Genomic DNA, 25336 nt, shown 5'->3' with positions numbered 1-25336 from the left:
GCAGACCTATACTGAATGACAACAGAACTATATTGAATGATTGCAGAACTATATTGAATGATTGCAGAACTATATTGAATGATTGCAGAACTATATTGAATGATTGCAAAACTATATTGAATGATTGCAAAACTATATGAATGACAACAGAACAATATTGAATGATTGCAGAACTATATTGAATGATTGCAGAACTATATTGAATGATTGCAGAACTATATTGAATGATTGCAGAACTATATCGAATGACAACAGAACTATATTGAATGATTGCAGGAAAAGCGTAAAAACGCTGAATTTATTAAACCTGTTATTGAGACGTGTATTAATGAAATTTAGAAATAGATGGTGTCAAACAGGTTGTATTTGAATGACAGGAAAACTGAAGTGATACACATATACTCAAAATATGGTAAGCATAAGCGTTTATCATGCTTTCGCATCGTCTCTGATGAAATCAATTCTTCTGACTAAGTGAGGAAACTTGGGTTTCACATTGATAGTTTTGCTTTATACCATAATCCAAGCTCTTAGTGACAATTTCCAATGATGCACTGGTGCAATCCTGGTGATGGGGAAGCCGAACTTTAAGATTGTATTTTTCAATTTACTACATAAATAAAGACTTCAACTAAGCTCAGCAGATGTAATGTGATGTATTTATTTTATCTGTAATTCTCATTTTTATTGCATAAAGTATCTCTTGTACCACTTTATCCTCGGGTGGACATCCGGGCATTTTCACCGCCTGACAATCATCGCTGTGAAAATAAAGGCTGAAAATTCTCAGAAATTGATACTTTGGGATGGTTGTTGAGACTCCCCTGAAAAGTGCAACAAGATTAGCCCTGCGTGTGTAACATATATAAATTCGGTTGTTCAGAATTACTGCAAAGTTGAGTTTGTTTTGTTTTCTCGAATTTTCACCGACTCGACCAGAGTTCCACAGCAGCGCGCATAGAGCCTATAGAAATGCATGGTACAATGGTGTGCGTCTTAGCAGCGTGGAACATCTGGTGACGTAGCTCTGCCCCCGAGAATACCATCTGACATAATTGTAATAAATTATAGATACCATAATATGCTCTGTTCAATAACAGTCACCATGGTAATACAATTACAAGAACAATACATACTAATTTTCATTAAAAATCTTCACTGCAAAGCTGCCAACAATCAGCCACTGACATTGATTTCTAATTTCTATTTCAAACCTGAGAGATATAGTTAATAAATTACACTAATGCCTCCACCCCACTTGGTGACCGTCCTTCATCTGTGGTTCTAAGAATCCCCTGAAACTGTTACCATCACTTGTCCAGCGGGCACCATAACCTTCTGAAGTCCTCACTTCAATTACAGCTAGTTCCCCCTACATGTATAGATAAATAAACAATTTAGCTAAAAGCTGTGACAAAAAAAATGATATGCTGTTTTGTAACAGTGCTAAAATCAAACCAATAAACACATAAATAAATGTAATAACTGAAACTCACAGGCAGGCAGTGAATATTAATCCATGAGGCATCATTAAGAATTCGATGTAACACTGTATTGCCATATGTATTTTTCACTTCTTCACCTGTAAAAACAAAGTAAATGATATACTAACATAGAGGGCGCTTCCCATGGCTATTGCCATACTAGTATAATGGATTATCAAACTAGAAAAATGGATATTCACCTTCCAGCTCTAACAAGACTGAAATTAACATTGACATATGACACAATTTTTTTGTATAAAATTGTTTCTAACACTGGCCACACATAAATGCCTGCCACGGTAAAATATACAGTAGCTTTAATAATAAAATGCATAACAATAACAATTTTACTTCAGTTTTACTGAAAATTCATTTTTGTTATTTTTATTCAGATCAAAAAATAAATTGTCTGCAGGACTAAATAATCGAATAATACATGAGGCTCATCACCAATCTGTGCATTGCCAAGATGCTTATCTATTTGAAGTTTCAATTCTAAATTATTGTACATTGTACATGATGTGAGTTAATACCTACTTCCACTCACATGTCCCCACCAGCTTGATGTCTCATCACGATGACAATGTTTCGTTAGAGCTCTTGCCCCCACTGTTAACATACTGCTCGGTCTTTGAAATTAACATGAAATGCAGGGTTAGTGCACAGTGTACAAGAAATAATAACAACAATTCTGATAAAACCAATGTTTTGTAATTTTCTCTGGAAAGACGATTCCATGGTTTACTACAAAGCACTGAAATGTAATCACAGGTCTTGTGTAAAATATAGGAACAGTATTAGGCATTTACAATGGTAAATCTAGAAAAAAAAAATATATTTTTAGCATGTTGTATACAATGCCCCAGACCCATATAGAAATTACTGCATCAACGAATTCTGCTCTGCAGAATAGAGGTCAAAGACTAATTCAAGCTTTGTCAAAGTCTAGTTCAGTGTCAAAAATAAAATGACCTGTGACTGCATTTTACAAATTTAGTTATTTTGAAAATCTGAAAATTATAATTGCATTGTAGCATCTATACTTTTTTTTCAATCAGTGTTAAATAAATATAAGTAATTCACTAACTTATTTTGTAAATTGAAACTCTTGATGAGAGACGATTTTGGCAGTGGAAACACCTCAACGCTACCGACAGTTTTTCTCATCCCTAGCAAATCCATTATCCCTCTTTTTCCAAGATTCTAATAATGAAACATGAAAGATATTTATCATGATTACGCTTAGTCTGATACAAGAAATTTAGTCATCACTGAAGTCTTTTATAATTGCAGATTTACACGTCAATAAACTGGTGATAGATTTGGTTCATGTAAAACACTCATTTTAAAAATGTAGACATACTTAAATAATAAAAGTTTGGACACCCTATTGCTATTAATTGTTAATTTTAATATCGGTAGGAGACCAGATTCAATGCTCAGTTGTTCAATAATTAACAGTGCTTATTTCAAACACAGAATAATGGTGCTCTTCACTGAATACCACTGACCAAAAAAAAAACATCTCAACCTAATGTTTTTGCAAAAATTTTGGTTGGGCCGAAATTAATTAATTCATAAAATTAGGTGTTCATGCTTTTCAAATGCAGAAGGATAAACATTTATTTACGAGAATGAAACCTTTGTATCATATGTAACCTATAATCTCTGGTACCTTAATGGCGTATAGTTAGTTATGTAGCATATATAATAGTAATTAGGAAATATTAATGTAAACAACAACAATTAATAATGATTTTCATTGTAACTTATAATTAATTAAAACAATAAAACAAAAATGGATAATTACATAAGTATCTGAAATAATTCTGCAGTACATTGTAACTATTTGCTATGAGGAAGCAAAATCAGAAGTACATAAAAACATCTGAGCTGTCATTTCTTAACCCATTTAGATGTGAATAGCAGAAAAAAAAATGGTGCAAGAGTAACATTTTTAATAGCAGTGATAGTCAAAATTAGTTTTCGTAAAAAACATAAAATGTTTCTTTGACTAATCTATCGTCAAATGTATGCTTTATAAAAATACATGTACAAGTTTTAGATCTACTAGAACTGTTATTCTATAAAAAAGTGATCGTCTATCAACCAGAAAGGAACAAAACTGAGCAATTTCAGTGGGAGTGAGAGATAACTTAAACAAGATCGCATCACTAAATTATTCATAACCCTTTGTTATGTCAAACAGTTTTAATCAGTATACAAATAAAAACCATTGTCTTTAGTCCATCACTTGGCCTGACTATGTATGTGTACGGTGTTTTGAAAAACAATTGAAATAATGCAACAAATACATTGCGCAATGCAAATTTTGACCAACAATAAATAAATCAAAGTTAAACTGTAAATAGCTCCCATGTGATCAGAGCATGTATTATAAAGGTATAGGCTTTGCCTAATAAGTAAATGTAATTGCATGTAGGTCGATCCATCAATAAAATTGATCAAGATGTCTGAGAATCTATGACATACTGTATATGGAAACACATGATTTTGATATGGGCATTTTGAAAAACATGCAAGGACACTATACTTGTAAACAAAGGGCACTAATGAGGCACTCTATGAATGAGGTATTTCTAGAGGTCGGGGTTTGTCTCGTCTGCAGTTGAATAATTTTTGCTTTGATTTTCTTATGTTTTTTTCCCAATGCGACTTAATTTCACTTGTTTTTTTTTTAATTCTTGGTAATTAGTGTCATTAGTGATGAAGTAGTAAAAACCGCAATTAACCTCAGTGCAGCAAATCGGGATAGATCTTCCTGACGCAATGGGAAAATTTTGCTATTTTCGCTGACAAGTAAAATCTGCTAAATTAAACCTTCGTGAACATGTAAAGTAACGACAGATTGTTTCCTTGACAGATTCTTGAAATTAAATCATCAAAATAGTACAAATAAAAAGTCTGTACAACATACCTAGAACAGATAAATAAAAACATCGTAGTTTAATGTTCGTCCAGACTTTGAGCCCTTGAAAGTAAGTGATCCAGCCCTTACATACGCCAACGTTTGAAATTTGTTTAATTGCTATCAAATTATCGCTCGAAAAAAAAAAAATTTCATTTGTGAGACGTGCTTTTGATACAAACCGAAGATCGCGATCGACCCTACAGGGCTCAATGTTAACATATGACGAGATTGCTATATAAAAATGATGCTACGAGCAGCCATTGGTTAATTAGTGGCATGAGACCTTCAGAGAAATAAGAAGGTTTAATAAAGTTCTTGTTGATCTTATATATGATGGAATATCATTAGACGAGTAATTTCCTGTGCAAAAAAAATCCCCAAAATTTAAACCCTGGGAGTTATTTATCAAAATCTACCACTTGGTGGCGCCCTATACCCAGACAATTAGTTGTAGAAAGTGGCAACATACACACTCAGCATAACACCAAAATAGATGGTAGGCAATGAATATAAGCCTGATTATTAGATGCAGTACTGTAAAATATAATGTTCTCATTCACCACAAACAAGTACAGACCAACGTTTGGCATGATTAGTAATTTTAATTAATTTCTAGAAATAATACATAGAATAATGACAATTAAAAGTAGTTTATCACTATAATTTAAAAAAAAAAAATTCTACTGAATCAAAAGTCTCAATTCATCAGCTCATTATTTCTCCAATTAATTAAAAACAAAAAAACAATTCCACGGTATCTGCATTTAGGCCGGAGACCTGTGACGGGCAACCTTGGATATACCAAAACACAACAGTGGTTTGATTTACCATGGCCACACATAGAATTTGCTCAACATAAAAGGCTTAATCAAATCTTATGTAAAAAAAAGTAGTTCAACGAAACAATTTTATGATTTAAAAAGAAATAAAAATAAAAATATACAAACAAGAAAAGGATCTAAATATAAAATACTCGTATTACACATCCCTGATCAAATTAAATTCAAATCAACAGGATTTCTGATTAATTGGGGGGGGGGGTTACATGCACTGTTCAATAATAAACTCAAGATGGGACTAATTAGCTAACTATTCACAAAAATTCTGAGAAAAGAGCAATAATTGTGAAATTGAAAGAGTTGTAATACTTGGCTAATATACTGACAGTATGCAAATCTCTTGTCAGTGACAAGATACACAACACAATTTTGAGAATTTATTTAAATATTTGGGATTTTGACCTCATTAAACTTTGAATAGGGTACATTAGAAATGACCGCACTACAAATTGTTAAGTTTGTCTGCCATAATGTGAAAATAAGACAAAAAAACCATAAAATGGGGTTAAGCATTTTTCTCAGAATTCCTAGAGCCATTGAAATTAGTGGTGACATAAATAATTCATTGATGAATGAATAAAATTTTTGGACCAGTTTAATAAAAACATTTATATTTACAGAGCACAGCCCAACCACAGCCAATTAATAAGATTAGGGCAAAAAATATACTGAATTACAAATTTTCAAAATCTTCAACCAAGATATAAGAGATTGACAGAAATGGGTGAAACGCATAGCAAAATATAACATTTCTGGATAAAAAATTACTCCATTGTGTCTAAATAGTTGAATACAAAGCAAGAAAAGTGGTAAAATAAAAATAAAAAAGATTCCTAGTTACTTTGCACTATACCTGCCAAATAAATGGAGCTGATCTCATGAAATGTGTGCTTGAACACACAACCTCATAATTATCAGATCTATGCAAGGTCAGGAGAGGTCAAAACTTATAATAATTAGGTCAAAGTAAACTTTGGTTATGTAAGATGAGACCTGCCAAAAATGACTAAATTCCAGTGAATAGAGCCATAATTATGGTTATAACAACAACCTCAGGTGGTCCTAGGCAAACTGTTACTTCAGGGCTCATACCACTAATTGAATTTCCATAGACGACAATGTTAACATATGACGAGATTGCTATATAAAAATGATGAAGAAAGTTGAAAATATGGCTCAAAAATGGGAAATCAACATGCCAGTAATCAACCATATGAAAAAAACTAACATGTTGGCCAGGTCAAACTCTTGCAAATCTCAGGTAAACAAGACACACCTACTGTATTTGGATTGCACCAAGAGAAATCACTGGAAAAACACCAAGATTAGAACATCCATTAACACACAGAATAAACCCACAGGTACACAGCCGCTAAGTAGTAAACAAAAGACCACATGTTGGTCTCACCTCTGACCCAGGTGATTACGGCCTCAAACAGGGAGCACCTGAGAAAAATAATATTTAAAAAATTTCATTGGTTCTTGCTGGGCATTTAAATTGAGGGCTACGAGCAGCCATTGGTTAATTAGTGGCATGAGACCTACACAAAACTACCGCCATTTTGTCTTCCTTGTCCTCGTTCGGCAAAAACAAAAAAATCGCATATTTACTATTTGTTTAATGAGTGCATTTTTGTTTAAAAATATCAAACAAGAATAAACACTAAGTAAAATAGAAATCAACTGCTTCGTTTTTATTTGAGTAAGATGGAAACTATGCGAAAACAAATGTGAAACATTACTGTCTGCTCGAGGAGAAGACACTGGGAGTCGTGTGCGAAGAGATTGTTTACAAATTAGATCACATTGGAAGTGCTTTCAGTGACGTTGTGTAGCTCCAATGAGTAAAATAGAAAATTTATATCTTGAATAAAACTGACAAACTTCCTTGCTGTTGCTGTCGGGTGTCTGCCTTATACATGGATTAAGTGTAGACGCGGGGATTCAGCTTTCCTTTTCTCTGCTTGCGGCATCGCAATAGCGGTGAAGGTCAGTATACGAGGTTAATACGAGTATCCAGATAATAAGTTAGGATCGATTAGTTCACATGAATTTTTCTGTTCTGATTCATTATTGCAAAACAATGGCCTGGAAACGGCCCAGCTTGAGGGAAACAGTATCGTGGAAAGAAAGAACAGTATCGGACCCGATACCCTTAAAAGACCAGATGAGAACACTGCAGAATCGCGAGTGAAACGAAAGTTACGCGGCTATTGTCTAAGCCACGCAGGCCCGAGGAGAACACTGTACATGTAACCAGCACATTTACGAATCAAGATTGGCAGAAAGTTGTACGGCATCTGTCTTCGCTTTTGTCTTTTGATGAATATGACGCACAAAGTGAAATTGAACTTGTGTTCATGAAAATCGGAAAGGGTACTGCTTTTTCGTCAAACTGAAAAAATGTCCGCGTCACTCTTGTAACTGCGCATGCGTACTCCCCATACTCGCATACATTTGATGTTTTTAGTCGCTGTATCTGCTCAAATAACATCCATCATGATATAATAAATCATTATATACTAAAATTCGCAAATTTGCAGACCTTCCAATGAAATATTACCAGTTTTTTTTTGCGACAGTTATTGCAATATGCAAATTAGGCTACTCACCCGAGTCAAATATTTGTTAAGAAACTTTAAAGACTCTAAGTTATAAATTAATTAATGCAATAATTGACTAATTAATATGCATGGAATTGCACCAAAATCTAATCAGCACATCTACTCATCATATATTAGCTGTGTGCCAAATTTCATTTGAATTGAAATTGTAGATCTTGAGTTATCAGAGGAACAAATTTTAGTCACAGAGTCACAGATACCGGTACCACATAAGCTCCATTTCACGGGAGCTAAAAATGTAATATAATGATGCATAATCAGAGAATATTACCTCACCTTCAATATCTTTTTAATATTGTATTCTTTTTCAGAATCTGTCCAATCATCCCAAAGTGATACACCTCCCTGTAAGCTAGCCATCATTTCAGCCATTTTATCAGCCCTATGGATAAATTAGTACAATCATATACCGGTAATCATAATAATACAACCCCCATGTAAGCAACCAATATGCTATCCACCCAACAAAATTATTTTGGGACAACAAGTTCCTGCATCAAATAAAGTGAAATACTGTAATTGTGTTTAAAAATTCCACAAGGATTTGGTCAACAGTGACTTTTGCATAATTTTATTTCATTGTAAATACTTTTAAAATATAACACATTCCTAGTAGTTTATCATATCAGTAATTATAGGATATGAATAACAATTTTGTCCAAATCAAAACTTTTCTATTTATAAATGGACACCTTCACAAGTAAACTACAAAATCAATTCCTATTAAAAAGGGCATTCAATGAGATTATTACATTATTTATGATGACTGCATGTTCAGTACCTTTGTTGAGTGTATTCACTTTCATCCAAGAGAGCATAATGTGGCAGATTCAGTGATGAACATTCTCTGTCAACAAAATAAAAATAACATAAATGACTTGTAAATGTTAAACAGTCTGTTAGTTGAAATACCCCCGCTGAAATTTCATTAATTATTTTGATACTATTGTGGCAATGATGTTTGATGGTGATGAGGTCATGCAGTTCAGTTTTATGAAAAGTCAAAAATATAATTTTGTCAAAAAAATAGAAAATCTGGTGGTACACCCCAGAGTCTTTTTGGCAATGTGCCATTTTCCAATAAATTAATTACTCTATTGACATAGTCAGCTGAGTGTGACTTAGAATATATAAACAATGGAATATGTGGTATAACAAGATAGTTTGCAACCTGAAAACCAGGACTAAACAGACAGACAGATCATCACATATGAGAAGGGCTGTGAGGTAAATCCCAACATTTTGAAAAACAGATTCAAATAGAAAATAAAGTAATTTACCCAGTCTTTATACATTCTTCAAATACACCAGCGATTCGTTTATACAGTGGATATTTTGGATATGCTTTCAAAGCATCGTCATGGCAACTTAGTTCCTACAAGTAAGCAGATCAACATGTACTCACATACCAACTCAGACAGTACGCTGTTGCATCGACCTCCACTGCACGTCTGTCGATACTTCCACTGTGCCGTCTTTGTGCATACTTTGAGGTATCCTCATAATAACACCTCATATTATTTATATAAAATTATACAAAGTCTGGGAATATATCTCATAATAATATCTCAATGCTCTGAAATCTGTGAGTTATGGAAGTTATTTTTAATTGTCATGCAGGGTATTCATATATTTTAAAACGACTGCAGGTTAATCAAATCTGCTACAAGGTTTTGTAACCATCTGTAATAAATTAAAGGGTGGTAGTTGTTGCGCCACATATGCGCGAGATACCGGTATGTGGGTCTCATATAAACAAAGATGGCGATCTGTTGCGCAGATCCACAAGTACAAACTGAGACGCTACCAAGCTTTAATTAGGTATTTCTTTAGGTGATCGGAAGGTATCGAAGGAGTCACCGGCGGTAATTAGTGCAAGTCACACCCAGGTCAAACCTTATACTTCGCATTGGATTGTGGGAAAATCAATGGTTATCAACACAAATGTTGCACATGTGCAGCAGGACCACCACTTCCCTTTAATTACCTGGTCCACATCTTCTTTTAATAATGTGTAACAATCTTCAGCCGAGAGAAAAGTTGTATCAGTATTCAAACTTTCCTTCGACAGCACCTGTAAATAAAAAATAAACAGTGGTAACATTAATAAAACAGTAGCAATGTCAATATTCGTAAGGAATCGAGGAGCTAAAAGACCGGGCTATTGGGGTAACAAACAAGAGGTGACTATGCATCAATTGCACTCCATTGAATCTCAATGGGGAATTATTCACTGAAAATTTCGATTTTGTCATAGTTTAAACAGGTACTGAAGACATTGATGTATCTTCGAATCGACAACCAATAAATCGTACATTCGATTCAGTGACTTGATAGCATCATTTGATTTTGGAACTTTAGCGAATCTATGAAATCCTCGGTAATTCTCGGCTACTGGCAAGAATCTACCTGTTGCATTTCTATGTGCCACATATAGAAATGTAATATTATTACCGCATTTTAAAACAAGACGTATGCATTTTAACACTAATTTGTGTGAAATGGGTTACCTTGTATATAACAGATTCCATTACTAGCACAGTGAAATCAAACCACTGACACGACACTGTTTACATACAATGTATGACGTAATCGCCGGTAAGCCCGATATTTCACCCTTTGGCTATGGATTTCGTCATCTAAACAACACTGCCTACTTGCGTTCCATGTCTTACCAGCCAATAGGGAATCTGAGAGGAGGTGACTATGTAAATACACATTGCAATTAATAACACAGTCACGGTCGCAATGACAACCGTCGACCGCTCACTTCCGGGTAGAAAATAATATATCGTGTGGGGCGCTGTTTGTCGTGAAAAGAAAAACTGCTTCAAATGATAAATACTCTACTTAAAGGGCGGTGGTCTTTCGCACCGAGCATGTGCTACATTTGTGTTGATAAACATTAGTTTTCCCACAATCCAATGCGCTATTCAACAAAGTGGAGACTTCTTATTTGCGTTGTAGTCCAGTGTAGGAAATTCCTGTCCGTCCGCACGCCCGAGACGGCTAACTTTCGTATCGGACTGGTTGAATTTCAAACTTCCCTGTCCGGTGGTCAGGTAACATGTTACCACATTCTTCCGCCGAAATTAAAATAAAAACAAGCTACCATTCTTTATATGTGCTCTAAACATTTTAAACAGAAACGTGATCAGCCAAAACTATGAAAATATTGCATTGCCGTCTCACATCGCGACTTGCCGACACGCATTCTCAACCCACAACACGGAATCCATTGACTTATTAACATAATAATAGGTACGTGACCTCGGGTCAGGTCCTATCTCCCATGGTGCAGTGAGACTTCCGGTGACCCCTGACCAGTTCTATCGTTGCGTAGTTTGTTTACAAAGTTTTCATTTCGCGTACAACATGTATCGTTTTTTGGAGATAGACCCTCCAACAAAGAAACAGAAGTCGAGCATCGATAGAATTGCGGCAAATAAGGAGTATGACCAGTCAAAACGTACTCGCAAAATAGTTCCAAGCTGGAAGACGGTGTTCAAAGAATGGCTGGTCACCGATGACACCGGTAATCATACGGTGTATTGCCGTATCTGCCGGGCTATTTACGGGCCGTTATCAAACCGCAAAATACCAGACAAACTCCGTAAGTACGGAAAGGGATGTACCAACTTAAAACATGATGCCCTTACATGCCATGAAATGTCAATTGGTCATAAACGAGCCAAATCGATATTCGAAGCAAAGAATGCTCCACCACCAAAGCAACTTCCTGCTGATAGAATCATCGAAATGTTGAATGGTAAAAGTGTTGACAGGTTAGACAATCTATTCCGAGGCTGTAACAGATGGTAATGCTCATTTGGTAGCTGGATTAAATTCTGACTAGGGTTCAGATTTTTCTGATCTAGCCGAGAGCAACAGTGACACAGACATCTGATATATCATGTTCTGAATATGCATGTTCTCTACAGCTACTTTGTTGTTAAAATAAACCGTGCATAGTATATTGTATACAACTTGTGTTTATTTGTGTGTGTGTGTGTGTGCGAAAATAATTGAAAAAAATGTGCGGGACTGGTAACATTTTAGCAGGGCTTGTAACTTTTGAAAGTTACCAGCCCTGATGTCTGGTATGTAATCTGGACAAATTTCCTACACTGACAAGTTGTACACTAAATAATTCTCTAGAATTCTCATTGAGCCAATAGTTTTTTTGCAGAATAGTAGATAAAATGTGAAATGATACAATATTCAATGAAATATACAGCTAAGTTGCACCAAACGTTCACCCACAGTTCTCAAAAATAAACACGCACACACAACAAATGAAACCTAAGTTACTGTAACACGAAAAACCCGCTAAACTTATCATGCATTCCGCACTTCCAAACTCCTTTCTAAAAATGTAAAACTAAACGTTGTACGTAAGAAAAAATACGTGTACTGCATTATCACAGAATTGAAGACCAATTAATCCACTAAACGTTTGTGCATTTCCACTTCAAACTTTTTCTCAAAAAAGGAAAACTAAGTTTTGCACAAAGAAAGAATCCCCCATTCAAAAGGTTCATGTCCCAAAAAATAAATGGGAAAACAGCTCCTCGAATCCCGTACCCATCGCATTGCCCAAAGCACTTAGAGCAAATTGTCTGACGCCACCCAAATAAAAAAATTGAAACTATAAATATAAATACCACTAAAGAAATACTAACATTTAATTAAATAACTTAACATTATAATTACAAGGACAAACAAACCATAAACAAAAAATAAAGTATAAAACGAAACTTTAGGCGTAGCGGTGCTAGAGTGGTTCACTTCGACCACACCCTCGGTCATATACAACGTGACCCACCAATCCATTTGATGTTAAGCCTCACATCAAGACAATATACTAGTAGTCTCCAACTATACTTCCGAATCACATGAAACTTTCATTCATACCGAAGAGGGCGCCCTTACCTACAATAAGCTGATTTCTTTGACACACTTGGAATGCTCGTCACTACTTACAACTATGGACTAAACTATTACACCAAGTTAAGCAAATCTATTTGTGAGTCACCTTGAACATAGATCGCATCATTCATTATATTGGGGTAAGATCGTTGACGTGTAAGCAACCAATGTATTTTGAATACATTGTATACGCCCCTATATATCACAGACAAGGTCTTGTTATTTCGTTTCATGCCGTATTCAAGATGGCAATAATCTAGTCACTGGCCACAGCTAAATTTCGCCAGGAAAATTGAAGAAAATGTCACACTACATTAATGGCGACATTACGAAATTCCAGACACTCTTTCTATTTTCGGGCGAACATCATAATGCTTCCAGAGAAAATACCTCCATAAAAAGGAGAATGGAATGTACAGTTTTTGTGTGTTTGTAACATTCTAGCTGAAACGACCTGTTTTACGTTAGATGAAGGGCGGTGGCCGTCGCGCTGTCTGTATTCGAATTTCATGTAAACAAACAATGTATTTTACACGCGCTGTATACGTCGCTATGAGTATCGAAGTATATGGGTATCGAACAGAACGCGGCGTGGCGACCACCGCCCTTTATAGTATGTAACACAAGTAAATCAATATGACTTGAAATTTTCTAACCGCATGCTACTCATTGAAGCGGACACACGCACACAAATCTCCCAATCTGAACGCAAACTGGTGAAAAGATAGATGTACCACTTCATGATGCAAATACATTGATTATACGAGTATGAGTACGAAGAGATCATATAATTCTAATTCGTGAAACAACACATATTTACTCAACTACTTCATTATGTCATCAGCAACGACATGATATTTTTTATGTTTTTTTTTTTTTTTACCATAAACATGGTGAGTGGTTAAAAGTATGTTTAGTATATGATAAACATGTCTTGGAGACAGTGTCACAGAAAAAACAGTTAAATTATGGGAATGTCTCGTATCATAATTATTTGAATATGCTATAATTAATTTATTATCGTGTAGATTTTCAGTCCATGACCAGGTAAATATATCCATTTATATGACTCAAACGTCAAATTACTGAATAAAGGTGAATGTAATAACGGCTTCTGGATGGTACATCCTCTGAATTATTAAAGCGAAGAGCGCCATGAGCGACATCTTGTCGAATGCAATAAAGCTGGTGGCGCCCTCGGCGATTCAGTGTACCAACTTAACGTTTCCTTGTTTGGACGTGGTTGAAAGAATACAAACACACGTCACATCGCAATTATGGTGGATGTCCAATTACATCTATCGTCTTATTATGGTAGTGGTCGCGACAAGAGACACTGGCAGTGATCATTCCGGCATGACAGTCCTTTTTTGGGCAAACGAGATATATGTGTACGTTGCTATGGCAACAATATTTTTTTTAACAATAAACGTAATTCAGCGTCCTTACGTCACTGTATTCACTGGCTGGTTGTCAGTGGAGGCATGGTTCATGAATAATTAATGAGTTGCCAGTGTTCGTCTCCTAGTACGTGATATGTCGCATTACAGCTACTTAAGTAGACGGGCCCCGTAGAGTGTTTAGTATCATGTAGGTAGACCACAGGTCCGATGGCGTTCATGAGAAATTTATTTTTGGCACAATGTTAACAGACACTAAAAGTGGATTTAATCAACGATATGCTCAGTGCTAAACACTTGCATCACCTACCCGCTGTCGCCGTGGTACTCTCTGTGTCCGCCTGCGTGTGTCTCGGTGCTGCTGTTGGTACGTCATACTGGCTTGTCGGGACAGGCACACCTGCTGCCGTACTTCCGACAACCACCATACCTCCATTCCCCGATGCAATATTCAATATCTCAGAGGCAAACCAAGAAGTATCTCCGGAACCCAACGATGTGAATGTCATAACCACGCACTTCGGATTATTCGAAACTTGTAACGATGTATATTACCAATTGGATTCAACGTATGAAGGTAGGTCGTATTCACACCGGATATACACCATGGGGATGACAGCGCCAACTCAATAATATTTATCGATATATACTCGATATACATACATAACTCGACATTATATTAGATATTAAAACGCCGATTAAATACAGTTTTAGTTCACTGGAATGAAATTCCGATCGGTTTAGCTGAAATAACGTTTAATAAAAATGAAATAACGTGTTCATAGTACCATCGTGTACACTGCCTGTATTTTACTTGCATATTAGCACATTATCGATAATCAATCTTGGCATGTGTGTTGAATACATATTATTAAAACACGTTTTCCAAGCTAATTACATGTTGCGGGTTAATACAGGTTTAATTATACAACAGTTACCGTCATGACGTCTGTAAAAGACAGTGAGTAGAATTATGAAAACTTTAATTGTGATATTGCTTTTAGTGACATGTTTCCGATAATCGCCTCTTTGTTTACTAATGGTGGGTTGACATCTATTGTACAGTATGTGGCGTAGAGATAGAATTTTGTTTCATTTGTTGACTTTTGAAATAATAGTAGCGGAATTGGTTTCGACATAGACAGAGTAAAAGATGAAAATGAAAGCACAGGAAAACAATTCAAATTAATTCGTAATTGCTGTGCTTTGCAATTCTAATGTACATATAATAATAAATTGGATTCAAAATCGAAAACAAAGCTATTATACTATTAGAATTTTGAGAAAAAATATCTGTAACGGAGTGTTTCTAAAATGACCGTCTTTGGATTTATCACTAGACATAAAAGTATATTTATTTTCTAAATACATATCAAAAACACTTGACATTTCATAAACGATGTTTAGTTTTACTACAGTAGGCTGTAGAGTCTAGGGTTTTACCCCCCCCCCCAAAAAAAAGCAGAGCTCATTGATCATACTACGTACTCGTGGTATGGAAAACAAAGTGATATAAAAATAATTGTCAATTGGTTCATAATTGTCTCACTAATATTTCTGTGACTGACGCAAGTTCCTAAAAAAACAGGAATTCATTCATTATCTTTCTAATTAACAACAATTATTCAAATGTACGTGCAAAGTTGAAGGACTACAAATAATGGACCTCAGTTTTCCTTCTTTATTCCATAATGTCTGTGAATGTATTCAGTGTTGACTCATTACAATTTAATGCAATCCACTTTGATCGCTAAGCTACTTTCTAAATCTCAAACCGAATACGTTGTTTTGTTCACATTGATATTACCAATTAATAATCACCATAGATGGCGTGCGTGTTTGATACTTATTATCAAAACGCATATATTCAAAGTTAATTACTTAATATACACTAATGACTTTGTAATTATATAACTACCTTCGCAACCAGTTACAGACGTTAGCGTGGGCAGTCAACATGTTCCGCCAATTACACCGTTTATTCCTTTGATAATCGTTATTGTGTTCACTAAGAAAGAGTTTTGTGAGGAAACAAATACAAAGAAAAAATACCATTTGTAGTAAGTGAATTATTTTTCTTAACAGTTTATAGTAAGCTTTCCAGTCAATGCATGCGTGTGAATAGACTGATGTTTTAATTGACTCAATTTATGACTTAAAAGCTTCCATATTTGTTTGTTCACTAATGCAGACTAATGAAAGCATTTTCCCCCTTTCTTTCATATTTGTCATAGAACGCCATCAAAAGTGTTCAAAATAATAATATATGCTATTATTTATTTTATTTGTATTTTACATAGCAAAAAGTGCTCAAGCTACACCGCGACAGTGTCTGGCTACACCAGCTAATTGTCTTCGAAGCGAAGACATTATTTTATTGCACTGCCCCGGGGGATGTGGAATATTAATCGAATATACTTGACACTAAAAAGCAATACATTGTCTACGTCTTACAACGAAACGTGTTTGCAACCTTGGGCTATACTTTAAAACAACGTGTATTGATATCGATTGTTTAAACCACTCTTTAGCGTACGAACTGTTAGCATTCCGTCGTCTTTATGGCGATATAGTTTAGTATTTGTATTCAATCGATGCCCACTTTAATGTACTCAGTATATTGTCAACTCAAACGAACTCAAATGGATACTGTGGCCTTGAGGAGAGATCACTCAATACCAATGCACGGCGAGGTGGAATGACTAGTGTGCAATGCACCGTGGATAAAGTTCACTTCTGAATCGCATTTATTTAAACTTGTTAATAATAACACTCTCTCGATACTAATTGTATTACATGGCTTGTTCACAGGGGAAATATGCATGGATAGTCTGCAATTACATTCACGGTGGTACCAAGTTATATGTCTACAGCATTCATATACTAGTAATCCATTTGGAAAACTAAATGCCGTTCCATCTGCACTAGCGCTAGTTCCTTGCTGTCATCTGTCAATTTTATTTAGTCGTTCTCCTGTTATCTGTCTGATAACACATATACATATTAGTTACAAGAATTCATGATTGTTAAATCATTGTTTTATTTCATTTTAGTATCTATTGCATCTATGCGTCCAATACGTCCACTCTAATGCGACATGTCTTCACGATTCGGTGGGTTAATTATTAACAAATATTAAACATTTTTGGAACTGAAAAGCATGATGCTGGGAAATACAGTGGTGTATGATATGGCTATCATTGCTGTAAATAGTCACAAGCTGAATTTGAAGCGAAAACACTTTTGATTCTTCTGTTTAAGTATGGCGTTTATAAGATTCATTTGTAATAATAATAATAATAATAATAATAATAATAATAATAATAATAATAATAATAATAATAATAATAATAATAATAATAAATAAAGTTTCATATACATACAAAATGCCAAGACAAAATACAATTGAAGACAAAATGAAAGCATAATAAAATTAAAATAAAAAAACAAGGAGAACAAGGAGTGATTAGAAAAAAAACAAACAGAAAAGGTATCTTAATGAGTCATATCAACTATAAATATTATAAGGCAGCTGGTATTTTTTGTTTATGAGTGTCACTTCTTAAATTGAAGCACTCAAAGATATATTTTGAAAAATGAATTAGTGATTGTTCATCTTTAGATTTTTGGAAAGTCTACAGAGTTTTCATTTGTCAATTGTTGTAATGACCTTTGTGGTATCGAGGAACTTGTTTCTTACATAGTCATAGAGAGAACATTTTAATAGAAAATGGCTTTCATCTTCTATTTGTTTTTCCTGACAGTAGTGGCATTTTCTCTCTTCTACTGTTTGGTTGATATATATGCGATTGGGTTTTCACATCTTCCACGTATTTTCAAAATCAAAATTATGTTTTATCATTCTATGTAATAATTGTCTGCTTTTTATACTCTGTCACAGTATCCAACATATGGTCCATTCTTGTAATATTAAATATGTTTTCAGCGTGGGACACCCAATTTGTTATCCCCTTTGAGTCCATATCTTTACCTAGTCTGAAGGCCTCATAGATTAAACTGTTGCATGGTTTGTCAGAAATTCTGAGCCAATATTTTATTGTCTGTACAATGCTTGAGAAGACAAGAGGATATCTTCCTAATTCCTGAAGGCAAGCTATATTTGATTATTTGCAGTTAACGTTTAACAGAAATTTGTAAAGATTGTTGTGTATTTTTTTCATTGGTAAATTGAAGTTGAACAGATTTTGCATATTAATATTTTCATTTGACCATATTTCACAGCAGTACAGCAACACTGGTTTAATCACGAAGTTCGTTTATTCGAGCACTGCGTCATCTCTCGGCAGAACTACGCACGGTCTCACGTGATCACATAGAGTTCGAGATACCGCGTGATTCGGGAGATTATACACTTTGGCATTTTCTGATAATTCAATGACGGTTACGCGGACGCTGACGGTAGTTAACGGCCTGTTTGGGGTCGTGGTTCTAGTATGATTATTCAATAACACCCTCCGAGGGAGTGGAAATGGTTACAAAAACTATATAAGTTATATGCCGAAAAAAACAAACACGAAGAAGAAAAACCCAGGCAGGCGCGCACAAATAAATACAAATCAAGGAAAAAGACACCTAAGATTGACCTTGTTTGATTTTCCGAAATAGTTTTGATGTATTTTAAGTAAGTAGCAACTTACTGGAAATTAATTTAGTAAACTGCGCTTCTGGTAATTTTCTACTGAAATTGGAATGTTGAACAGTTCCTGGTATTAACTACGTTCGTCTTCCAACTGACGTTGGTTACACATGTCACAAATTTTATTGTGGTGTCAATTTTAAGTTTACTACGATGAATACATGGCTCAGGTGCGATTTCTAAAGGTCATTGGCCATTTATCCTTCTATACAAAAGGGGTTGCGTAACACACACACATACTGCGACAACACACGGCCCACAATAGGGCTGCAAAAAGACACACCAAAGCATACCAAATTCGCAGTATTACTTCGTTAAAGCGCGGTGGTCGTCGCGCAGCGCGTGTTCGAATTTCATGTAAATAAACAATGTATTTTACACAACAGGACGCGGCGCGACGACTGCCGCCCTTTAAAGTAAGGCAACTCAGATACTAATTGTAGTTAACAGCCTGTTTGGTGGTCGCCGCGCCGCGTCCTGTTCGATATGGTACTCATAGCGACGCATACAACGCGTGTAAAATACATTATTTGTTTTCAGGAAATTCGAACTCACGCTGTGCGACGACCACTGCCTTACTATCAGTTAACATCCGATTTGCCGTTGCTTTAACGAAGTAATACAGCGAATTTGGCGAGCTTCTTTGCAACTCCATCGTGTATTGGATGTTATAACAGCTTACGTGTTATGTAACATATTTTGTGGAGGAAAATAGGCCAGTTACCTGTAGAAATCGAACCTGATCTATGTACATATCAAACTAAACTACACGTTGCTTTTTAACCACAATCCACCTGCTTACTGTGCTTAGCTCATTGAGTGGAGTATACATACATTCACACACACACACACAGATCGTCGATTTGTTACGGGGTGTTATCCATTTTTATATAAGGAGGAAAAGTTGTACTCTTAACTTCGATCATGTGAATACAAAATCGTTTAAAAAAACAGTATTTTACTAGAAAACGGACACTGTACACGGCTAATGTTTGAAACAAAGAGCGAGTACTAGTAAATGCTGAACAAAAACTGTCGACGGTTAGTGGACTGTTAGAACAATAGCGACAAGTCAGATAGGTGACAAAAATTGGGTCCTAACTGTAGGGCACGTGTGTAACTGAACAGTCAATTGGGTGGATTCGCAATACTCCAGTGCTGTATATTTGTCTTTCACTAATATATAGAATTTCCACTCGTGATGTAGCTATATACACAATTCATTTCCGATTCAGGTACCTTAAACAGAAACGTAAAGGCAATAAAGGATTGCTGAGTGACAGATACAACATAATGTTGTCTATATTAAGACTGGATATTCAGTGTACGAGGGGAGGGCCGGTGGTTACTGGGTCATCTATTTTGGCATGAGCATTGGAGGGACGTAACCTGAAATGCCAATTAGAGGAGGATTACAATTGTATGTATTTATGCCGACTCTTATAACACACCGTCAAGTGATATAAAGCTTGTACAACATAAAAGACGCTATCGAAATCGGAATTTGGTGATTTATTAATAAAATGGATTGTTTGAATTCGGTTTAATGCTCTTCTGTCTATGAAATCAACCTGCCACGTATGGTAGAGCAATGAGTTTAGTGATGCGAGAACAGACTTGGTTTTAACTTTTACAATTTCAACGACTTTTTTTAATACTTGCCAATTGAAACTAAACCAAATAATCGGGCTGTCTGAATTGTTTTGGAAGAATGTTCCATCAAATTGAAGATTATTGATTCTATTACGTACGGAGTTTCCGAGGAGGTCTGATGTGTGAGGCGAAGTGCGAGACAGAAACGGTCAAACTTGCGGACTGCCGGGAAGGTGGGAAACTTGTGTCTGCCGATTATAACTTTGGTATCAGTGATTGTTGTAGGGAATTACTTAATGTCTAACTCGACAATTTCTGAAAATAAATATCAACATCAGCAGTGTGAACAACCTAAAGAATCACAATTAAATGTGGTGGACGTAAGTACGAGGACACATCCTAATTGGACACAATGGATCGTTCCCGTGCAGCTGTCATTAATAACCTTTTTGCGGATATACTAGAAGATTTATGAGAATTTCAAATGAAATATCCTGATTACCAAATGTTAATATCCTAGTTAACAAATTCTTCTACGTCTTCAGAAAAAAAAGTTTACTTCTGTGGAAAAAGACTATTGACAACCATAACACTGCTTTGGCAGCACAGAATAATTAAATCGTGAAGATAATAAAAATAATTCGTGTAATAATTCTATTTAATAAAGAAAATATTATTAATACGGCATATCATATTATTATTCTTAAAAAAACAATCAGATAATACCAGAAAATACGGCAATGGAAAAAAGCATGCAAGCATTGGTTTATATATACCGACGCATATTGGTGGTGAATTAATTGGATTGCTGCATTGACTACATTGTTAGCATCAGACGACTGTGACATGTGATAACATGAGACTAAAAATACAAACATTGTCCAGCAACTAATAATGAGTGATGGTTGGGTTCAATGCCCGTGCAGGTAGGACACTGACACCAACCGTATATATTCACGTACACAGCACTACTCTACAGCACACATCTGTGTCACCAACGCGGAGCAATATAAATTTCAATAACATCTTTTGTATTTCACTACATGTACGCATAAAATGAATGCACCATTAATTATACAATTCAATGTACTTTGCCCATACTCCTGACGCAAGAAAGTAACATGTTTTCAAAAACATTTATGGTTATATTCACCTGGCTACTTACAAATGCAGTTCTAATTAAGAAACTATAATAAAAAATGGTTAATGTGTTTAACCATGCTTATTTGACACTATAATTTCTTTGGGTATGCTCCACACATGTCCATCGTACTTACATATACCAAATATATTTGATTCCCTCGCAACGTGTCTATATAATTAGTTCAATTTACCACTTCCTGTGTAGATAAACCCTGAATGAATGAATATAAATAAAAGCCCACTGGTAACGAGAATAAGCCGTACACTCGTGGTCAATATAATGACTTTGTAAAACGTTGGAGGCCGCTAACTTATTTTCAAGAAATTATAGGTTATATTAATATAATATGTGTTCTAAGGGTGAGAGGTCACTGGTGTCAATTCGGTGATCTCCCATTGAATGTAGTAAATGCATAGTTGTGATATTCTTTCTATGAGCCAAGTTGTTTAGATTGTTACATACGGGGTATAAACTAAGCAATAGATACAAAACAATTATTATAGTCTGTGTGACATTTATTGTACAACACATCGTGCGAGACACTTAAGGAATATCATTGTTTCTTTTTACAAATACAATACACCTATCAGTTATTGTTACTGCTGAGATTGCGTGGATGTGCTGTGCTTGAATATTCCTACATTCCAAATACTAATTTTAATATTTTAATGAGTTATATTCATGACGAGAACAGATGACATTTATGTGTGTACTTTTTTGTGCGCATATATAGAAGTAAACATCTTGTATATGCTATAAGGGAAGGATACTTAGCAATCCAGCAATCATTTATATATATATTTAGGTTTTATTACAAAAATAAATGTTGGGTACAACCAACAAAAACATTGCAAGGTCAAACTATTAAGTACCTGGTCGGTCAGTAAGGACAATTTTAAAACTTCTATCGTTATAGCGTTATCAAAACATTCCAAATCGTTCTTATAACTTAGAAATGAGCACAAATTTGGAGCGTATTTAGGAGGATTTGGGCTCGATTAAAGATCATATGTCGTCTTCATAATTTAAAACAAAAAGATTATGATTGCGATGTATAATGGTAAATCTTTAAACCAAGGATTGTTTGTATCATAGATGATTATTAATATCTAGAGAATTATGGCGGGTGTCAAGCAGATTGTAAACGAAGGCTGACTACTTCGGACACGAGCAATGTTTTACAACAAACTGAATAAGAGTGGAATTTTAATTTACATAGTTGAAACTTGGAAAAAGGTTTTCCGACACGAGCATGCCGCCATACTAATTTGCGCAATTAATCATTCAAAACGTGTCGCCAAAACTAAAACAACACTATAGCCAGTACTTGATATATACATGCTCTGATGTGTATAGTTATCTAGGGTTTCTACTGTCTTAGTCGTGTTCGATGTGTAACTGACGTCAAAATGATGGATAGCCGTTAAAAGACTACCAAGGAGTTTTCACAGCATTTCCGTATGGTCATTGAAATATTCTTCATTGCATTAAACGTAGGAATGACTTTGAGACCCGGGTACCTAGACTAGCGCGATGTGTTACTCGGTTAAAGTTGACAAACTGAATAATACGCTGTTTTTGTTATTTGTCAAATTCGCAGGGATGAATTCGCAATGATAGTAAAATGACGACAAATTGTGAATACTGACCATAATTCTCTCAAATGGACCGCAATGCATCGCGATGGCTGGCTAATTAATATGTTCAACGCAGCGCGTTTACAGATTGCGGGTATGGCTGCTACTTATTGCAGTGGAGTGGATGACACTCCATGATACTTTGAGAGCGACCCTTCTTAAATAATAATTACTTAAACTAAGCTGACAATAACGACGTGCTTGAAAGTAGAAAGCGAAATTATATTCAATTTTAACACAATAAATTTATTATTTTGCTGTATTTATTGTCCTTAGTGATGTCCTTAGTGAATAAATTGAATAAACTGACATATGAAATTGCACAGTGCATGTACTACTTTTCAGGGTGAGTAATCTGCTTTCACATAGAGAAGCTAATAGCAATATTTTCTCCGTAGACAGGTTGATCGATGTGCAAATTAGGTAGTTATATTGATTTAGTATTCAAAAATACTGTCAGTGGGCGTTTTTTAAGTATCTTAGTATTTCCTAACATAATTATTAAATTATATCATTACTAAATAATGCAATATATCTAAACCAATTGTCACGTGACCAATTGTTCTATCTATGCAGAACGAATACAAATATTGTTCGCACGCAAATTTCGAGTTGTAAATCGTTCATTTTGACCAATAATACCATTAAGTGGAGATGGCGCTTAAGCAAACTAGCAATTCATTGTATTTATACACTGTTTACTTCCTCAATGTATTGCACTTGACAAGAGGAAGCGGCAGTGACTTTGTTTGCACAGTCACTTGAAGCAAATGGAATGTATTAATGGATAGTTTAAAATGCAATTATTCCCTTCGGTTAACACATTGATATATTCAGAATCGTGGGGGAAATGTGGTGTTTAACCACATTAAACACTATAAGTACATTAAATACTTTAAACTGTCAAATAATATGCATAAAATAGCAATTCAGGTTCGTATCCACAAATAAAAACGCTAGTATACTGTCAATTTGTTAATATTTTTAGACATGTACAAGTACATTGTGGGACAAAATATCGAGATATATCCTTGCTATAGAAAACAATAGTAAAATGCTTTAAAAACAGACAAAACAGCTATCAGCCAACTTGTTACGTCTTTTTTTTCACCAAAAAGAGTACAGTGACGACCAAAGCGTCATATACGTGAAAATATAGAAAATTACATTACTTTTTCTATTGAGATGGTTCTACCTTTAATGTGCTACAAGGGACCTTTATCAACACTTTTATACTATAATTATATATTTTGAGATACGTATACTAGCGTTAAAATAAATATCATTTTGAAAATTACATTTCTCATTCAACACATTTCAACTCCCGCGTGTTTCCGTGGGTAATATTTCCATTAACTCGATCTTTCAATTCACGCATCATTGTCACATATGAGGGGTGGCGTTGGCATTTGGAAAAGCTCGTCGTGCATTCGAATGTAAATAATATCATTAGAAATGTGCATGCTGGGAAACCCCTTAGCAATACATTATTAATATTAACACATCATTAGATGGTAATGATGAATGAATGAGGAACATAATTATACATCAGTGAATAAGACCTCATTAATTATGCAAGATATCAGTAGATGGGCAATTATGCTCGCTATACCGCCGAGGTTTAAATGAATATATTATATAGCCTGGACAATTTATTTATCGAACTAGCAAGAGTATAATCACAGTTAAAATGTAAATATTGAAAATGCAAATATAATAATTGTTTTGAAATATACTATTGTAAATTACAGATTGGCTGACAAATGCATAAAGTTAGAATTAAAAAAATAACATTAGAATATCCGACTAAACAGTTAAATAAGTTGTAACGATATAACTGTCAAATGGAATACTAATGCAGATGACTGTTGTCTGTCATCGTTGTTCGTTTAGAGCGCCACATTCAATTATACAATTGGTTTAAATATTTGAAAATATTTTCTTATTGTCAGATATCAGACAATATTTGACACAGAAATGAAACTGACAGAGAGTAACTTGTTCTTAGTTAAATATATTCCTGTTTGAATGTAAACTAGTTAGTTAAATATATTCCTGTTTGAATGTAAACTAGTTAGTTAAATATATTCCTGTTTG

At 34.9% G+C, this 25336-nt stretch overlaps 2 protein-coding genes across 3 annotated transcripts in view; one reads left to right on the top strand and one right to left on the bottom strand.

The window, feature by feature from the left end:
- Positions 1-270: 270 nt before the first annotated feature.
- LOC144352631 (uncharacterized) lies at positions 271-10652 on the bottom strand. 2 transcript variants are annotated; one of them, XM_085503007.1, is made up of 10 exons: positions 10390-10652; positions 9867-9953; positions 9160-9254; positions 8661-8726; positions 8156-8261; positions 2572-2687; positions 2022-2113; positions 1497-1582; positions 1240-1372; positions 271-824 (listed from the first exon to the last, which is right to left on the bottom strand). In XM_085503007.1, the coding sequence occupies exons 1-9, from the start codon at positions 10408-10410 to the stop codon at positions 1241-1243; spliced, it is 801 nt and encodes a 266-aa protein (XP_085359133.1). In that variant the 5' UTR covers positions 10411-10652; the 3' UTR covers positions 271-824; position 1240. The 2 variants fall into 2 exon arrangements, with proteins under 2 accessions (XP_085359133.1, XP_085359132.1); XM_085503006.1 differs by having other exon boundaries at positions 271-1372.
- Positions 10653-14345: 3693 nt separating this feature from the next.
- The window catches only part of LOC144352630 (uncharacterized), a 30543-nt gene continuing 19552 nt past the window's right edge, over positions 14346-25336 (top strand). Inside the window, exon 1 of the mRNA XM_085503005.1 lies at positions 14346-14785. Within this exon, the coding sequence (XP_085359131.1) occupies positions 14488-14785 (298 nt within the window). The 5' untranslated portion in view covers positions 14346-14487. The remainder of the gene's footprint in view (positions 14786-25336) is intronic.

The sequence above is a fragment of the Saccoglossus kowalevskii genome, chromosome 8, assembly GCF_978046115.1.
Source record: "Saccoglossus kowalevskii chromosome 8, keSacKowa6.1, whole genome shotgun sequence".
In the NCBI taxonomy this organism is placed as follows: domain Eukaryota; kingdom Metazoa; phylum Hemichordata; class Enteropneusta; family Harrimaniidae; genus Saccoglossus; species Saccoglossus kowalevskii.
The sequence above is the reverse complement of the archived record's forward strand: the minus strand, read 5'-3'. Positions and strand labels throughout refer to the sequence as shown.

Bases quoted from the DNA above. Each gene is read 5' to 3' on its own strand.
- LOC144352631 (XM_085503006.1), bottom strand. From the start codon at position 10,410: ATGGAATCTGTTATATACAAG. The intron at 8,727-9,159 runs GTAAATTACTTT...TTTTGTTGACAG, and splicing joins GAAGAATGTATAAAGACTGG to AGAATGTTCATCACTGAATC. The intron at 2,114-2,571 runs GTTAGTGAATTA...TTAATTTCAAAG, and splicing joins AGTTTCAATTTACAAAATAA to ACCGAGCAGTATGTTAACAG.